The sequence below is a fragment of the Triplophysa dalaica genome, chromosome 20 (assembly GCF_015846415.1).
Source record: "Triplophysa dalaica isolate WHDGS20190420 chromosome 20, ASM1584641v1, whole genome shotgun sequence".
Lineage (NCBI taxonomy): Eukaryota > Metazoa > Chordata > Actinopteri > Cypriniformes > Nemacheilidae > Triplophysa > Triplophysa dalaica.
In genome coordinates, this window is record NC_079561.1 from 2,269,568 (window position 1) to 2,285,292 (window position 15,725).

General features: G+C 39.2%; 1 protein-coding gene across 2 annotated transcripts; it reads left to right on the plus strand.

Moving 5' to 3' along the window:
* The first annotated feature begins 8,668 nt into the window (after positions 1-8,668).
* On the plus strand, positions 8,669-13,880 carry nr4a1 (nuclear receptor subfamily 4, group A, member 1). 2 transcript variants are annotated; one of them, XM_056732656.1, is made up of 7 exons: positions 8,669-8,806; positions 10,001-10,794; positions 11,048-11,177; positions 11,521-11,678; positions 11,854-12,056; positions 12,148-12,326; positions 12,405-13,880. In XM_056732656.1, the coding sequence occupies exons 2-7, from the start codon at positions 10,003-10,005 to the stop codon at positions 12,659-12,661; spliced, it is 1,719 nt and encodes a 572-aa protein (XP_056588634.1). In that variant the 5' UTR covers positions 8,669-8,806; positions 10,001-10,002; the 3' UTR covers positions 12,662-13,880. The 2 variants fall into 2 exon arrangements, with proteins under 2 accessions (XP_056588634.1, XP_056588635.1); XM_056732657.1 differs by having other exon boundaries at positions 10,092-10,794.
* Positions 13,881-15,725: the final 1,845 nt, after the last annotated feature.

The following is a 15,725-nucleotide window of genomic DNA, read 5'->3' on the forward strand; positions in this document are numbered from 1 at the left end:
AAAACTATGTGCTGACCTGTGAAGAATTCGACATCAAGATGCAAACGTGTTTGGGATGGTTGCTAAAGAGTTCTGTGATGCTATAATGTTTGATTCTGGATGCTAACTGGTCTGAATTAAAAGAGCAAACATCTAATTTTGTCAACTTCCAGACAAGACGTCTGAGTCTCAAATATGTAAAAGAACCTCCTCAAAAAGAGATATGATTACATACATTGATTTAGCACGAACACTGCAGTTAAATACTGACATTAAAAGGTTTGGGGTTATAAAAAGCAGCCTTAATAAATGTTGTCATTCAATAAGAGTTTAATGACATGTTAAAACAAGAGTCTGTCTGTCTGTATGAAACACAGAAGGACCGCAGCCTTCTCCCACTTTTTCTTCCACTATTAAAATCCACTTGGCGATAACATCCCGGAGTGAATTCGGGAAACTTTGAGACAGTTTGCTGTTGTGCTGTCTTTGAGCTGAACCTTGAAGCAGCAACAAGAGAGCACCAAGAAAAAACAACTATGTGGGTCAATATTAGTGAGTCATACGTGGTGTCGGTCCTGCATTTGGATCAGAATGAGATACAATGAAGACTGAGTTCTCATGTCTTTCTCAGAACTTGGTGATCTTAGCTGAAGCTTCCTGACTGTTTTCCTGTTCAACCCGGGGAATGCAAACAACGTGCACCCCCACCCCTTCACTTCATTCCCTCATTTAAAAGTCCGTAGTGACACCCAGTGTTAACAATTGGATATCATATCATTTGTGACCCTGGATCACAAATCCAGTCTTAAGTAGCACGGGAACATTTTTAGTAAAAGACAAAAATACATTATATGGGTCAAAATGATTAATCATTAGGATATTAAGTAAAGATCATGTTCCATGAAGATATTTTGTAAATGTCCTACCTTAAATATATAAAAACTTTATTTTTGGGAGTGGATGGCCTGCCACAGTGCCGCAGATTAACAACTTCAAAGGCAATTTTCTCAACAACAAAAAAAACATTCTAAGAATCCTAAATTTTAAATGGTTGTATCTCAGCCAGATATTGTCCTGTTCTAACAACTCGTACATCAATATAAATCTTATTTATTCAACTTTCTGATTATGTAAAAATCTAAATTTCCGAAAAAATGGACCCATAAGACTGGTTTGTTGTACAGGGTAACATTTGTATTAAAGGGACAGTTCGCCCCAAAATAAAAATTCATTCATCATTTACTCACCCTCAAGTTGTTCCAAATCTGTTTAAATTACTAACACAATGGAAGATATTTGGAAGAATGTTCGCAGTTTTCAGTTCTGAGACATCTTTGATTGACTACCATAGTAGGAAATATAATTTAGGTTTGTAGCACAAACTTCTAGCAAATGGTCTCCAGACAATTGGTACGTTGGATAGGAATCCATCCATACATCTTGGTTCATTACATATTTCATTTGTTCTCTATGGAATGGGGTCTTTGTTCCATTACAGAGACATATTCTTGACTGCTGTGGGAATACAGAGAGATCAGACTGAAATCTCACACGGTTGGACAACCATTTGTTTGAAACAGCTTTGTGTGTGTGTGTGTGTGAGTGTGTGTGTGTGTGTGTGTGTGTATGAGTGTGTGTGTGTGTGTGTGTGTGTGTGTGTGTGTGTGTGTGTGTGTGTATGAGTGTGTGGGTATTTACCAGCCTGGAGAATGTGAGAGTGGGCACGATCAATAAAAGGTCTTTCTGAGTCCAGAAACACAGAGGGACAATATTCCTTGTGTGAGAGACAGAAAACAGGCACCGTGAAGACTTGGATGAAAATCACTCGGAAAGGGAAAGTAGCCTATTATTTAAATGTGGAACTTGAATAGCTCCGAATTGTGACGTATTTAAGAAATGTTAGAACAAGCAATCTGGGAAACTGGCCTTCTGGCGAACAATGTGCAGTATTGTTAAGAAGATGTATGTTGATTTACATTTTAGAAGGGGAAACAGTTGATCTGTGTTCTCTTGGTCTCATTCAGCTTCATCATTTCCGACTGTACTGTATGAGTACATTAATAGAATAAACGCAAATATATGTACTGTTGGCTACTATATATGTATTAATGGTCTATAATGATAAAGTCAGCTTTTAACAAAGATCAATAAACAATCAGACACAAAGACAACATGAGATTCTGTAACAAAACTATTGAGTGACCACTTGAAACTTACAGAATATTGAATGGAAGGCCAATCAGAGACTGCCCTCTTGTGGTTGAACTTGAACACAGCTTTAATTCTTAGACATTCTTAAAGGTGTAGTTCACCCCAAAATGCAAAAATTGGAACAATATTTTTATTTTGTTTAAATTTTATTAGAAATATCATTTGTTCACAGAATGAAAGAAAAATGAAAATTTTACCTAAATTAGGGTGACCATATGACCCATTTCTCCAGGACGCGACCTCGCCAGGATTCGGAGTCGCATTTGTCGAGCGCATACGTCATCGAGGTTTATTATTTTAGGTTTTATTTTATAAAAGCAGCCGCTAAGAATGACTACAATGATTTTACATCTTACGCGATGTTAAATGTTAATTTTATGAATATCTTTTACTTAAATGTGAGAACCTCGAAGACGTATGCTGTTTTGACAAACGCGACTCCCGGAAGACGCACCCAAATCCTGGCAAGGACGCCTGCGGGAGAAATGGCTCATATGGTCACCCTACCTTAAAACGTACCTTATGATAAATTATCTTTATTTTACGCTGCTATATATAGCCTATTATAGCCTAAATATAGACCGTTAGACGTGGTTTAATATAGATTGGTTTAAGCCAGCAGGAATTTTCCAGGTGCTAAAAAACGATGTTGTTTCATCAGGTCACATCAGGGGGTCTAATATGGTTATGAATTCACAGCAATGCCGCTAAAGCATGTGCTAAATGTCCACACGAATCGAGTGTCAAAGCCTACAGAAAGAGATCCCTCTCGTATGAGAGGTGTGTGCGACTAAGTATGCAGAACAGCATGTGCTTCTTCGCATTTTAAGCTGTCGTTTACTTGAGCACACATTAAATATCACAAACTACATTGGTCTGATCCAAAAAGTGGCGTTACTTCTGCCGCCAGCAGATGGCGTGCGTGCTCTATAATGGGGAAAAAAGTTAAGAAGCTATACAGGAGGTATACATCACGAAGTACCCCCCCCCCTTATAAAAGAACCAGTTAATAGAAATGATTGAGAACATGATATTGAGGGAAAGGTATTTGGATAAATACGTTTACATTTGGACCAAATACAGTAGGCCTATCTCACTTTAATTGTAAACCATGAAAAAAAGCTTTCATTTCATAAAACATAATTTATATGAATATTTACCCTTTGGTCAACCCCATCATCTCGGCCCAAACCTGTCTGTGGTGTATATGTCCTCTTCTTTAAGTACCCCCTGTGCACAGATTGTGTCATCAGCTAAAACTGTAATTCACAGTGGGATTCACAGCCGAGTGAAGATTACCGAGTCGAGATTCGGTATCGTGTGGTCTCCCAGCGAACTGTGCTATAATTTATTCAGCCTATATTTAAATATGGCCTCCTATCCATTCGCCGGAGTGCCAGGAGTGGAACTGGATAAGGTGAATGATGATTTAAGCCTGCCAGTGGAACGACAGAACTCTAGAAAGCGCAGTACTCGTTCTGAGATTCCATCATAATGATCCTCATAACGGCTGGTCCAGACATCATAGCATTATCAACATAATCACGTTACTGTTGACAAATATGCTTTACAAGTTTTTTAAAGGTGTACTTTTTCTTAATTTTTAAAGAATGCTTTTAAAAAGGCATATGTTTAAATCACATATAATCACAGAGACAAAGAATCAGCTCATAAAAGGCTAAATTACTTTAAACAGGCCAGAGCTGCCTCATGGGGGCCGCCATCTTGAAAACCCATCTTTGCAAAGCAACGTTACACTTACAAAACATAGGTAAGTTCATTTTATGAAGTAGGCTATTAAAGTATTTTTTTAAAGCATTTTTTTGTAGTAAGTATACTAATATTAATGTAGTAGTATTATACTTGTAAGTAGTACTACACTGTAAGATTTTTTTTTTTCAGATTTTCATGTATAATGTAAAAATACTGTAATTGTACAAAAGATTTGTCACATAAAAAACATTTACGAGAAAAACATTCTCTTTACGTAAAATTACAGGATTTTATTTCAGCGTATTTTAATACTTCTTGGGAATAAATTGGCACACTCTTTACATACAATATGCATTACTTTAAGTGTAACAGAAGTAAAATTTGAGTACAGAACTAGTCTGCAACGATGTTTGTACAGCAACTGTAATATAAGCAAACTTATTCTTGTTCAATACTAGATACTAGCACAAGTGTAATTGTAGTACACTTTGAAGTATGTTTTCAGTGAACTAACTTAACTACAAGCCAAGTACATTGATACGTATACTTAAAAGTACAATTGCGTACAAGAACTATTAAAAGTCTCCTTTAACTGCAACATATGTCCTTATTATAAGACTGAAACAAAGCTAATGCGATCAAGTTATTGATTTACACTTGATAGCTACAGCTTGGAGTTAAAAAAGCAGGTGTCAGGAATGGGTTAATCCTTTTGAGGGTTGTGCTCAGAGTCAATACCCTCAAGGTCAAGATCCAGCCAAAGTCAAGAATCTGTGGCTTAACACATTTACGTATCATTACATAATCTGCGCTAAAATACAGCTCAATCAAGACAACATACAACAAACATGCTGTTCAGGTGATATGATATATACGCTTGGTTTGCTTTAAAAGCTGAGCTGCACTCAATGTTCTCCGGGCATGCTGCTTGCAGGGGCCTAGTTGTAGACTGCAGACAGGGGGCGCTATTGCAGTTGGCCAACCATGAAGCAAACTTGTTCGTAAATTACTTTGATTCAGCTATAGGTCCTCTATTCTGAACCTAGCAACAGTGTGACTGTTTGTATTGTATACGTTTTTAATGACCATAACGTCGTTTTCCATAATACATATGTGGTGGTGAAGAATGGTAACCTGAGCTTGTGACCTTCTCCCTTTGAAGTACACTTGTCTTTCTTCTTGTACCGAATGGAAGACAATGAGTTAGGAAACAAGATGCTTTTGCAGAAAGCTTATGAAGAAGACGACTCCTTTGTCTCGTCCTTCTATCGATTTAGGCAGGGTAGACACCACAGTAACAGTTACTGGATGACTTTGCTACTGTCCCCCGCAGCCTCGAGGTTGACCCAAAATAGCATGCCATACATGTGTAAAAAAGTTTCACGCCTGGAGAAATGCAATGAAGTGCTTTTGACAGATAGCTTGACAAAGAGCTTTAAAATAATGTGCACTCCCATGTTCACCGCGTTGAACAAGCCTGTTATTACCCACTTCTGGGTTAATTATAAGTTTGTAAACATCCGGCAAGCGTACACATATTGGTTGCAGAAAACCCCAGAAGACATAGCCTTTATATCGATTAGAGAATTGCACGGATTCAGTATACAAAATAGTTAAAACCTTACCTGAAATAAAACAAACACAGATCGGGATGATTTCGTCGGTCCGGCCTGTTTGTTAAATGACTTGTTTAGCTTAAAATGGCATATTCATCATTTTTGCCATTCCTATTCTGACATTAAACAACACAAAAACACGTTTTTAAGGAATTGTCTCATTGCTGCTTTGTTTCCACTGTTTTTCTGCAACCAGTATGCGCGCGCAGCTGGCAGTGACGTAACCGTGACGTCGACTCCAAATTGGTCTATAATCCTGGTTTAACTATATTAAGCACACTTTTCATTGTATCTGTAGTACAACCAAAGTTGCAAATATGTATTTCTAGCGTGGGATTAGATAAATAAATAAAACAAACAAACTATGCATTCTACTGTCATATCAGAAAGTCCTCAATTCTAATTGTATTGCACACCTAACAATTTACATTAACATTTACGCATTTGGCAGACGTTTTTCGACGTATATCATACATTTATTTATGTTCAAATATCCCTTGGGTTCGAACCCATCACCTAGGCATTGATGGTGCCATACTCCAACCACAGAGCCACGGGAAAGCTAACATAACAGGCCTACAGAATTATATAAAATAAAGTAAAATATTAAATACACAAATAGCATGAAAGAAATTTAGTCATTTACGATGGTTTTCATGTTTGCATTTTTATCAAACTGTCCATTTTATTACGGGTTTATTGCCATCAGCTTTACTGTAGCTCAGTGGTAAGAGCACTGCGTTAACAATGCAAGGTTGTGGGTTCGATCCCAGGGGATTAAAAATACCTATATAAAATGTATAGGATAAAGCAATGTAAGTCGCTTTGGATAAAAGCGTCTGCCAAATGCGTAAATGTTCATGTTAATCAGCTTGTTTATCGTGTCATGTCCGGTTTGTATCTATTTAATATCTAGACGTTAAAAACTTTCTTCCATCTCTTTTTTCTCGTCATCGCACCTGTTTCGATCTCGTATCTACCTCCGTCGCAGCGCGTTGTTTTTGTCTTCGTCTACAGACCACTTCCTCGCCGTCTTTTTCCTACCCGAGACCCCTTTCAACAAACTCAGATCTCACGGTGTCAACAACACAGCAGGTGTAAAATAATTGCCACTGTAACTGTCCCTCGGCGCTCTTTACGCCCCGTCTGTTCGTAAAAGGTTTATTTAAAAAGTAATTAAGTTCGTGATCCGGCGCATGGCGAGATGTAAATGGATGCAGTCATGGAAAACCGTCGCGTCATTTATCAACGACACTCGCTGACGAGCCCTTCTGCTGTATTCGGCTGGGCTTCCCCATATGGCAGCGCGCGCGGGAGGGATTCCTACTACGTAAGCCGTTTATGGCGTCATTGGCCCAGCTTCCTGGTTTTGGTCTCAGACAGTCACACACGCACACATCCTTTCTTTTCTCCGACCGCACAGTCAATAGAGGAACTGTTCTGCTTTGCGAGGTCGATGGGCTCCCGATGGGCATCGCATCGCAGGTGGAACAACGCAGGAGAGTCCGTGGCTAAATTGAGAAATGACGGGGACTTCTGCAAAAAGACTTTGATGCAAGATAAGAGGGTAAAGTCAACTCTGGTTATAAGGACTGCCAGGTGGATATTGGTTAAAACCAATATCGGGAAACGCCGATTTAGGAGAAAATTATCTCTCTGAAGTGCATCTCACGTGGCCAGATGGGAAAATAAAGCAAATTATTTAATTTGAATAATTTCCCAGTTAAAAGCACATTAAAATTCTTTCCCTTTGTGCAAAATGTAGTGCGCGTATTTTTCTTTCAATTTCAGGTGGGCCAATAGACATTGGTGGGCAAAACGTCCGGTCACTGCAAGGAAGATGGGAGGACAGTATGGACTTTTTTTTATAATGTTTCTTATATGAAACATCTTACAAGAGAAAATGTCACACGTACCAAACCAAACACATTCCAAACATTCTGTGTTTTATCAGCTAAAAGAGAGTAAGCAATGCTTCTTGCTAAAGTTCTGGACCCACATTGGCCTGCTGGATGCGTCTTGGTTACTTTACTTGGAGTTGAATCAATCTAAAAAGCAAAAGTAGGTCACTTTCTGTCATGCTTAGAAAGCCAAGTGGGTAGGACGACAGGCCTACTACTACATAGTTAGTAGAGGAAACAGTCTGTCTTGGGACGAATGTATGTGAGAAATAAATGATATGGACACATCTTTCTATCATCACCTTGGAGCTCACTTAGCAAGCACATCGGGCATGGCTGGATCAAGACGCGCACTTTAAAATAGCACCAGTAACAACTTCTGACCTACAGAATGTAGTGCGTAGTTTGTTCAGTTGTATTTGAGAAGTGGCTACATACATTGAAACAATGGAGACGAGTTTTGCATTGTGTTAACTCAATTTAACTCAGTAAGATCAATGTTGTATTTTGTCTTTGTTTAAAATTATATTTATTTGCATTTACTTGTAAGTTGCCCAATTTAATTACTTACTGGAAGGAAATAATAAGCGTGAGAATCACGACGTGGCACAATAAACGTGAGATTTACTGGTATTGTAGTATAATAGCGTTTACACTCTTGTTTTGACAAGTTCAGGTTACGCAGGTGTAGCCCAACCCTCCTTGTGGGTTCTTTGTGGCTGTCTGGGGGAGGAAGGGGATTTATGCAATAGCATACATTTAAGAATTTAAGAAAAATATATTGTTTTAAAACATGTCTTAACATATAATGCACTTTGAGTACAGAGTTTATCAATGCAACTCCAGACTTAAATAACTTTACATTTATTGCTGTACCACACTAGACACTAAACTCCTAAAGATTATAATTTTATGTCAAATATCCACACCATTTAGAAACAAATATTGATAAAACGCATAAACGTTTGTGTGCGTTTTATCGCTCTTTTTATATCTGCTAGTTATTTGTGTCTCGACACTATTTTTAACCGAAATTCGACAGGTTGCGCAGCAGTACGCAGCTATAATTAGAACAACAATCGTGCGGATTGTTTGCGTCAATGGAATCCCGTGCGTGCGTCATGTCTTTTGCCTGTGAGCGCTCTGATTGGCCGGCGTCCGGAAAGATTTGCCAAGGATCTCCGCCCCTGCATGACCATATTTGCTCGTGGAACGCCTCGAGAGGATGCACCTCTGACGTCACGGCACATTAAAGTAGTCTGTATATATCTGCTCGCTTTCAGAAATTTGAGAAAACCGTCTTGTCGTGGCAGGGGACGTAATACATGGTTATCCATCTCTTGGAATACGGACACTTTTAAGTCCACTACCACAGTACATTATCAGGTATGTTGTTAAGTTAGCTTTTAATAAATAAGCCTACTTTTCTGTATCTGCTTGTGCTTTTTTAAAACCGTATACGACCAGCAAATTAATTTACAGCAGTCCGAAAGAAACTTGAATACTAGATAGTGTTTATTAGATAGAGAATCAATTTTGTAGTACTATCTGGAGCGCGCGAGGTATTCTGAAACAAAACGCGTTTTAGCAGAGTTAAAACACACCGTGATTTGTTTGTACATCATTTAAAACGTTAATAGTTTAAACTTACATGTACATGTTAAACTGTACGAAGATAAGCAGTAGAGGGGGCGTGTGTGCATGTGAGTATTTCAGTGGAGCGCTTCTGCACGCGCTGCAACAGGTGCGCGCACTCGTCTGTAATCGCAGCAGAGTTTTATCTGCACACATTCTCATTTATAAACGGATTTTGTTGTTTATTGCTCATATTGCAATTGTCGATGTCAAATTCCAGTGTCTGTTTAAGGGGATATCAAATGAGCGGCATGTGAGTTCAGGGGTGCGATGTTCTCACCTTGTTTGGGTAGAAGGTCACAAACTCTTGACTAAGTGCTGAATCAATTGTAAGTTTTGCAGGGTTGGTTAAAGTAAAGTTGCTTGCTTCAGAAAAGTCGTGTCGAAGTAATATTGACATGAATTTTAATAATTGTACTGCCTGTAATCTGTTACAATATGAAGGATATGTATAGTGGAGAAGGTGTTTTAAGGTTTAAATGCAAGTTTTGAATAATGTTCCTCACTGCCCTCAGTCTTTCTTGATATTGTATGGTGTCATTATGAGATAACAGTCACAATTTGGGTCTATCTGAAGACGTCACACACGTACCTTTCGAGTCTATCTGACATTTGTTTTCGCACACGAAAACCCTACACACCCTTTCAGACACGTGTTACGCTCGCTGACGTTCTGGTTTTGGAAACAACATAACCTTCCCGGCCAGACTCCTCTCCATGTTCTTCTCTGAAATTTCAAGAGTCTTTAGAGAATCGCCTTTATCGAGTAACATTGACCCCTTGACCTGTAACTGAGATCTGAGCTGCGGTCTAAACGTTCGAATCTCGAGGGAATGTGATGGTATAGCTCGGGTGTGCTTTTGTCCTTCATGTACGTCTATTCTTTAGATGTTTCTGCGACAATATCTACGTTTTTAAAGTAGATGTTGTGGTTTTGTTCTGCAGAAATGACCTGTGTTCAAAGTCAACATGGAGTCCAGACCTATGAGAGCTCCCTCTTCAGCTCAGAGTTTTTGAATCCTGACTTCACCTCCAGGTTGGCCATGGATGTGACTGACCAGCGGGACCAGCACTCCGCTCCCTCCCTGCCGAGCATCACCTCTCTGGTCGGAAGCTACGTTGGCGAGTTTGACACCTACTCCTGCCAGATTGCCGCCGGTGCTGCTTCGACCTGCGCAGGTGCCACCCCTGGGCAGGACGCGTTCAAGCTGGATGATCTCCAGGTGTACGGCTGCTACCCAGGCACGTTCGCTTTCAGTTACCTGGATGAGACGTTGTCTTCTTCAGGTGGGTCAAACTGCTTTGGAAGTCCTGCCTCTGCACCGTCTCCCTCAACTCCTGGGTACCAGCCCATGCCGACCTGGGACAGTGCCTACGGTCCTTGTTCCCCAGACGATGGCTGCTGGGCTTCAGAGAAGAGTCCTTTGACCTCGGCCGGATCGTTTTTCCCTTTTGGGCATGTCACAGCTGATGAGCTTTCTCCCCTGAGCCAGTTGCAGCCTCAGCTTTCGGAACAGGACCCTTTCTCACATAACCACCAGCATGGTTCTCCTCTTCAATTCAGTCCGCTTGGCCTGGAACAGGGAAGCCGGGATGGGTCATTACTGATGGATGGACACCTTTCTCCTAAAGTGAGGAGTCCAACAGGAAATGAGGGACGCTGTGCAGTTTGTGGAGACAATGCATCCTGTCAGCATTACGGGGTGCGTACCTGTGAAGGCTGCAAGGGCTTTTTCAAGGTGAGCATACAACGGTCACATTCCTTATCTGTAATATCTACATGGAATGCAATTTTTGAATTAAAAATAATCAAATAAAATATTTGTTTCGTACATAATGCATGTTTGTGTATTTCATTTTATAACAGTATTTTAAATCATTTGTAATTCATTTAATTATTGTTCAACTTAGTATCTTAAGTAATTGTACGCTAATTAGATTTGGTTAGCTTTAATCGAAATGTTAACTTAAAGTTTTCTTTATTATTTATAGCGCACAGTACAGAAAAATGCCAAGTACGTTTGCCTTGCCAACAAAGACTGTCCGGTGGACAAAAGGCGGCGAAACCGGTGCCAGTTTTGCCGTTTTCAGAAGTGCCTAGCTGTGGGAATGGTGAAAGAAGGTAACACACATATAAATATTTATGTCATAACATCAGTTTGTTTTTAGATTTACATTCCTAAACGTGACCCTGGACAACAAAACGTATGTGTCCATTTTCCATTTTCTGAAAGCTGAATAATTTAGATGTCTAGTGATGTATGGGTTGTAATAATAATAATTATTTTTGCATAAAATAAAAAAATCAATCATTTTTACCCATACTATGTATTTTTGGCTTTTCCCCAAAAATGTTCCCATGCTACTTAAGACTGGTTTCGTCATCCAAGGTCACATATGAAATTTTATCACCCACATCCTAAACGCAAGTGTAATATATATACTGTATTGTCCCTTTTTTGTAGTCGTAAGAACAGACAGCCTAAAAGGTAGAAGGGGTCGCCTGCCATCCAAGCCAAAAGTTGCGCAGGACTCCGCCTCTTCACCTGTCAACATCATCGCCTCTCTCGTCACAGCCCATATTGACTCCAACCCTGCCAGCGGAAATCTAGACTATTCAAAGGTGAGTCCAGAACACACTTTAATACAATCTGATAGCGGGTTTTTATCCTTTTTTGCATAATTAAAGCTGATGCGTTAAATTACTTATAAATTGAATGTGCATTCAAATGATATGATGAAATATCGAATATAGAAAATAATAATATTCATATTTGATGTTTTTTGTCATTGTGTAGTATCAGGAATCAGTATCTGGGTTATCTGAGAAGGAGGATGCCAATGACATACAGCAATTTTATGACCTGCTTACAGGGTCAATGGATGTTATCAGGAAGTGGGCTGGTAACATCCCAGGATTCAATGCGTTCTGTAAGGAGGACCAAGACCTTCTCCTTGAGTCAGCATTTGTTGAGCTTTTCATACTTCGACTAGCTTACAGGTACACTCAATTTCCGTATCTTTTAAACTGTGTTAGGACGGGACTGTGTTTATTAAGGAAATATGCTGATTTGTTGATTTTATTTCTTCAGGTCGAACCCCGAGACAGAGAAGCTTATTTTCTGCAGTGGGATGGTCCTTCACCGGACGCAGTGTGTGCGAAGCTTCGGTGACTGGATTGACTCGATCATGGAGTTCTCTCAGAGTTTACATCGCTTGAACTTGGACGTATCGTGCTTCTCCTGTCTCGCTACGCTGGTTATCATCACAGGTAAATAACGCTCGCTCCGTTTCTAAACTGGATATACAAAAGCAATGTCGAGTCTCTAACTCTAACTGTGACCTACAGATCGGCATGGCCTGAAAGAGCCCAGACGGATTGAGGACCTCCAGAACCGCCTGGTCACGTGTCTCAGAGACCACGTCTCCACAAGTGCCTCCGAAGCCGCCAGGCCCAACTACCTGTCCCGACTCCTGAGCAAGCTTCCCGAGCTGAGAACGCTGTGCACCCAGGGTCTCCAGCGAATCTTCTATCTCAAACTAGAAGACTTGGTTCCCCCTCCACCTATAGTGGAAAAGATTTTCATGGACACGTTGCCATTCTGAGGAGATTACATTCAGTGGACATTTAAGATGACTTGAATGAAAAGAAATGGATATGAGCAGTTTGTGAAGCGCTAGACGGCTTGGACTCTGTTGCTTACGTTTCTTGGAATGGATTCAGGTGACATTCTACATACACCTGCTTTTGGAGACTTTCGTCAGGTAGTCTTCAATTTTGAACTCGCCAAGAGACTCAGAACGTAAAATATGTATTTGGTTGCGAGATTTTTAAGATGTAGCTTATTTTAGGCTGAAATCGTGGCTTTGCGGCTGTTTCAGTCAGTAGTGTTTTCCTTCAATGGTGCGAAACAAGAAGAAATGCTCTGTATGTGCTTTCTAAGAGAAAGAAACACAGATATTCCCATACAGTCAGTATTACAGCTATGTTCAGTGGTCATATTCCAAAAGTGAAGCATTCAAGAATTTTAATATAAACATCTGAAGGCAATGGACCAAAGCTGAAATGGAAAAGAGAAACTGCGTATACTCGGATGCTTTAAGTATCAAGACAGAGCCTTAATGCTTTCAAGAGCCATTGCATAATGTCCCTGAAAACACTCTCGAGAATACAACCATAGCTCTTACACTGAAAACACAGTGATGCTCTTAAGAAGAGGGCTGATGTGCATGCATGTGAGAAATGCAGTACACATCTGTGTATGAGTGATGTTTCAGACCCAGGTCTAAAAACTGTGTAATAGAAGATTCAGTACTTTTTTAAAGAAAAGCCACAAGAGATCCAGTGCAGCTACTGTGCAAGAACCACGTACAGACTCTTACATGCAAATACTTTGAGTATTACTATTACTGACTTAGTTAAGTGCACCAGTCAAGCCTCAGAGAAATTCTATTTGAAGAGTTCGATTCCAAAATGCGACGACGCCGTTTTAAGATTGTTTAAAAAATATTTTATTTATTTTTTTATTGTGCATTCCTATTAATATGAATCAAACTGTAGTTGGTTTGTTTTGATTTCAGCCATAATAACTAAAAAAGAAACGATTTAAAAACGGAGTTCTCATTTTGGAACCAAACTCTTCATTTGTATGTAAGTATTTTATGTATTTATAGATCTGGTTAGAGCTTCTACATACTGTAACTTTTTCTCAATGACAACATCAAATTTGGGCATTCTGTTTTTTATTACATGTAATGAAAGGTATTGCTTGTCTTTCATTGTTTTTTGCAGCTGTCTATATAAATATATTTTAAAGAGAAATGATTCCCGGTGCTTCGATATTTTTCCTTACAACATTTATTGAAACACGCTTGTAATGTTTTAAATGTAGAAAATGGAAACAAGGTACGCTGTAAATCTTTGCAGAAGGTTTGCCATAAACCTACAGAATGAATTACTACTGAATACTACTTTCCTATAAGTACTGTTTTCAATTACTTTGATCAAAATCAAAGCACTTTGACTTTTGAAACTCAGAATAAGCAAGAAGAGACTGGTCTCATTACTGACATTAGCATAGGAAATCTGAAAAAAACGACATTCTAACTAAGCACTTTTGTCTTGTTTTCTAGTAAAAAAATATTAAAAACTTCTAGAATTACAGTAAATCTACATAACCAGGAAAGTGACCTAAAATGTATAGTATTGTTTATGAGAGAAAATATAAGAACTAGGTAAGTTGGTTTAAAACAAAATGTAAATTAATTGTACAGTAAGTTATGCAAGAAGAAATCTTTGCTAAATATGGTTTCACGTTTCTTACATATGAGCTGCAACGTGAGTATTCGGTAGTTCATCTGCTGCCCTCTTTCTCCTGATCCGTGGTGTTTTATAACAGAACTACAGATTCTACATAGACATTTCACCACTAGAAGGAAGTTGTGGTTTGAGCCGATTCTCCATTCGGAGTTAGTGGAATGTGTGTCTCAGTGTCAATGAGTCAGAGCTGCGAATTTGCGCCTTGAACTACATTCAGGAGTGGATTCCTCTTTTAACCATCAATCGATTTTTTAAACATTAGTTATGATATTGGTTTATAATGCTTTTAATAGTGCTTGCTTAATATTGCTGACTGGAGCACGTATTCAAGGATTTCAACAAACCTCTAGGTTGGGGGAAATTAAGTATTTTGGATCATTATAATAAATTGTGAATTCTGGTAGACCTTGGCAAAGAATTGAGTCGAGTAGTTTTAATTTAATTTAATACAATTAATGCACAATAAAAATATGAATAAGAATTACAGTTCTTCTTGATAGCTAACACACACCAAAACTATAAACACATTCTCAGAGCAATCCACCAACTTGTACAACACTCCACACAAAAACGTCCTCATTTTGACCTCAAGTGTCAAGATGTAAACTGAAATAGCACACATTTATCCATCAGTAAACATTTAATAGCAAAACTGATGACACAATATCAGGATAATATCAATAGGATCACAGTAATTGTGCATCCTAGAATCATCCACTGGGCTTTATACACTACTTATACCCAGTAGTACACATTCTATATGAGGGAAATTTTAAGTTTACACATTTTTTTACCTGTTCCGTATTTTTGGAGAACTCAGAGACGACAAATAACAAGTGACCTTCTGGCCAATGTGTGCAACCGATGAAGCCATAGTGAAGATCTCTCAAAGTATATTTTCTTGCACGCAATAATGTGCTTAGAGTACAGTCGAGCACCAGTTTTTGGTTTTCCAAAACCATCCCTCCCTCACACAGCTGCCCATATTAAAAGGTGTGAATGTCGTCTCACCAAATTTCATTCATCTTATTTCATCACATCATTGTGGTTCTTGAGAGATAGCACATGTGACTGTTTCCTATTCTCATGTAGCGGGATTTATGAGCCACAGGTGCCCCCTCAGGCCACTATCAGGCCACGGTACACACGGACCCTGCTTGTCTATACGAGGTATTTATAAATAATGTTTTTTCGGCATCTTCAAAACACCGAACCTCTCTGATGGCTAACTGTCACGCTACACCGCAAGGGCTGCTGGGTATCACGTATCCCCTCCTACCCTCAAGGGAACACTGAATTCTGTGGCCTAATTTTGGGTCACTGTAATTTGCACTGACACATCTTGTGCTT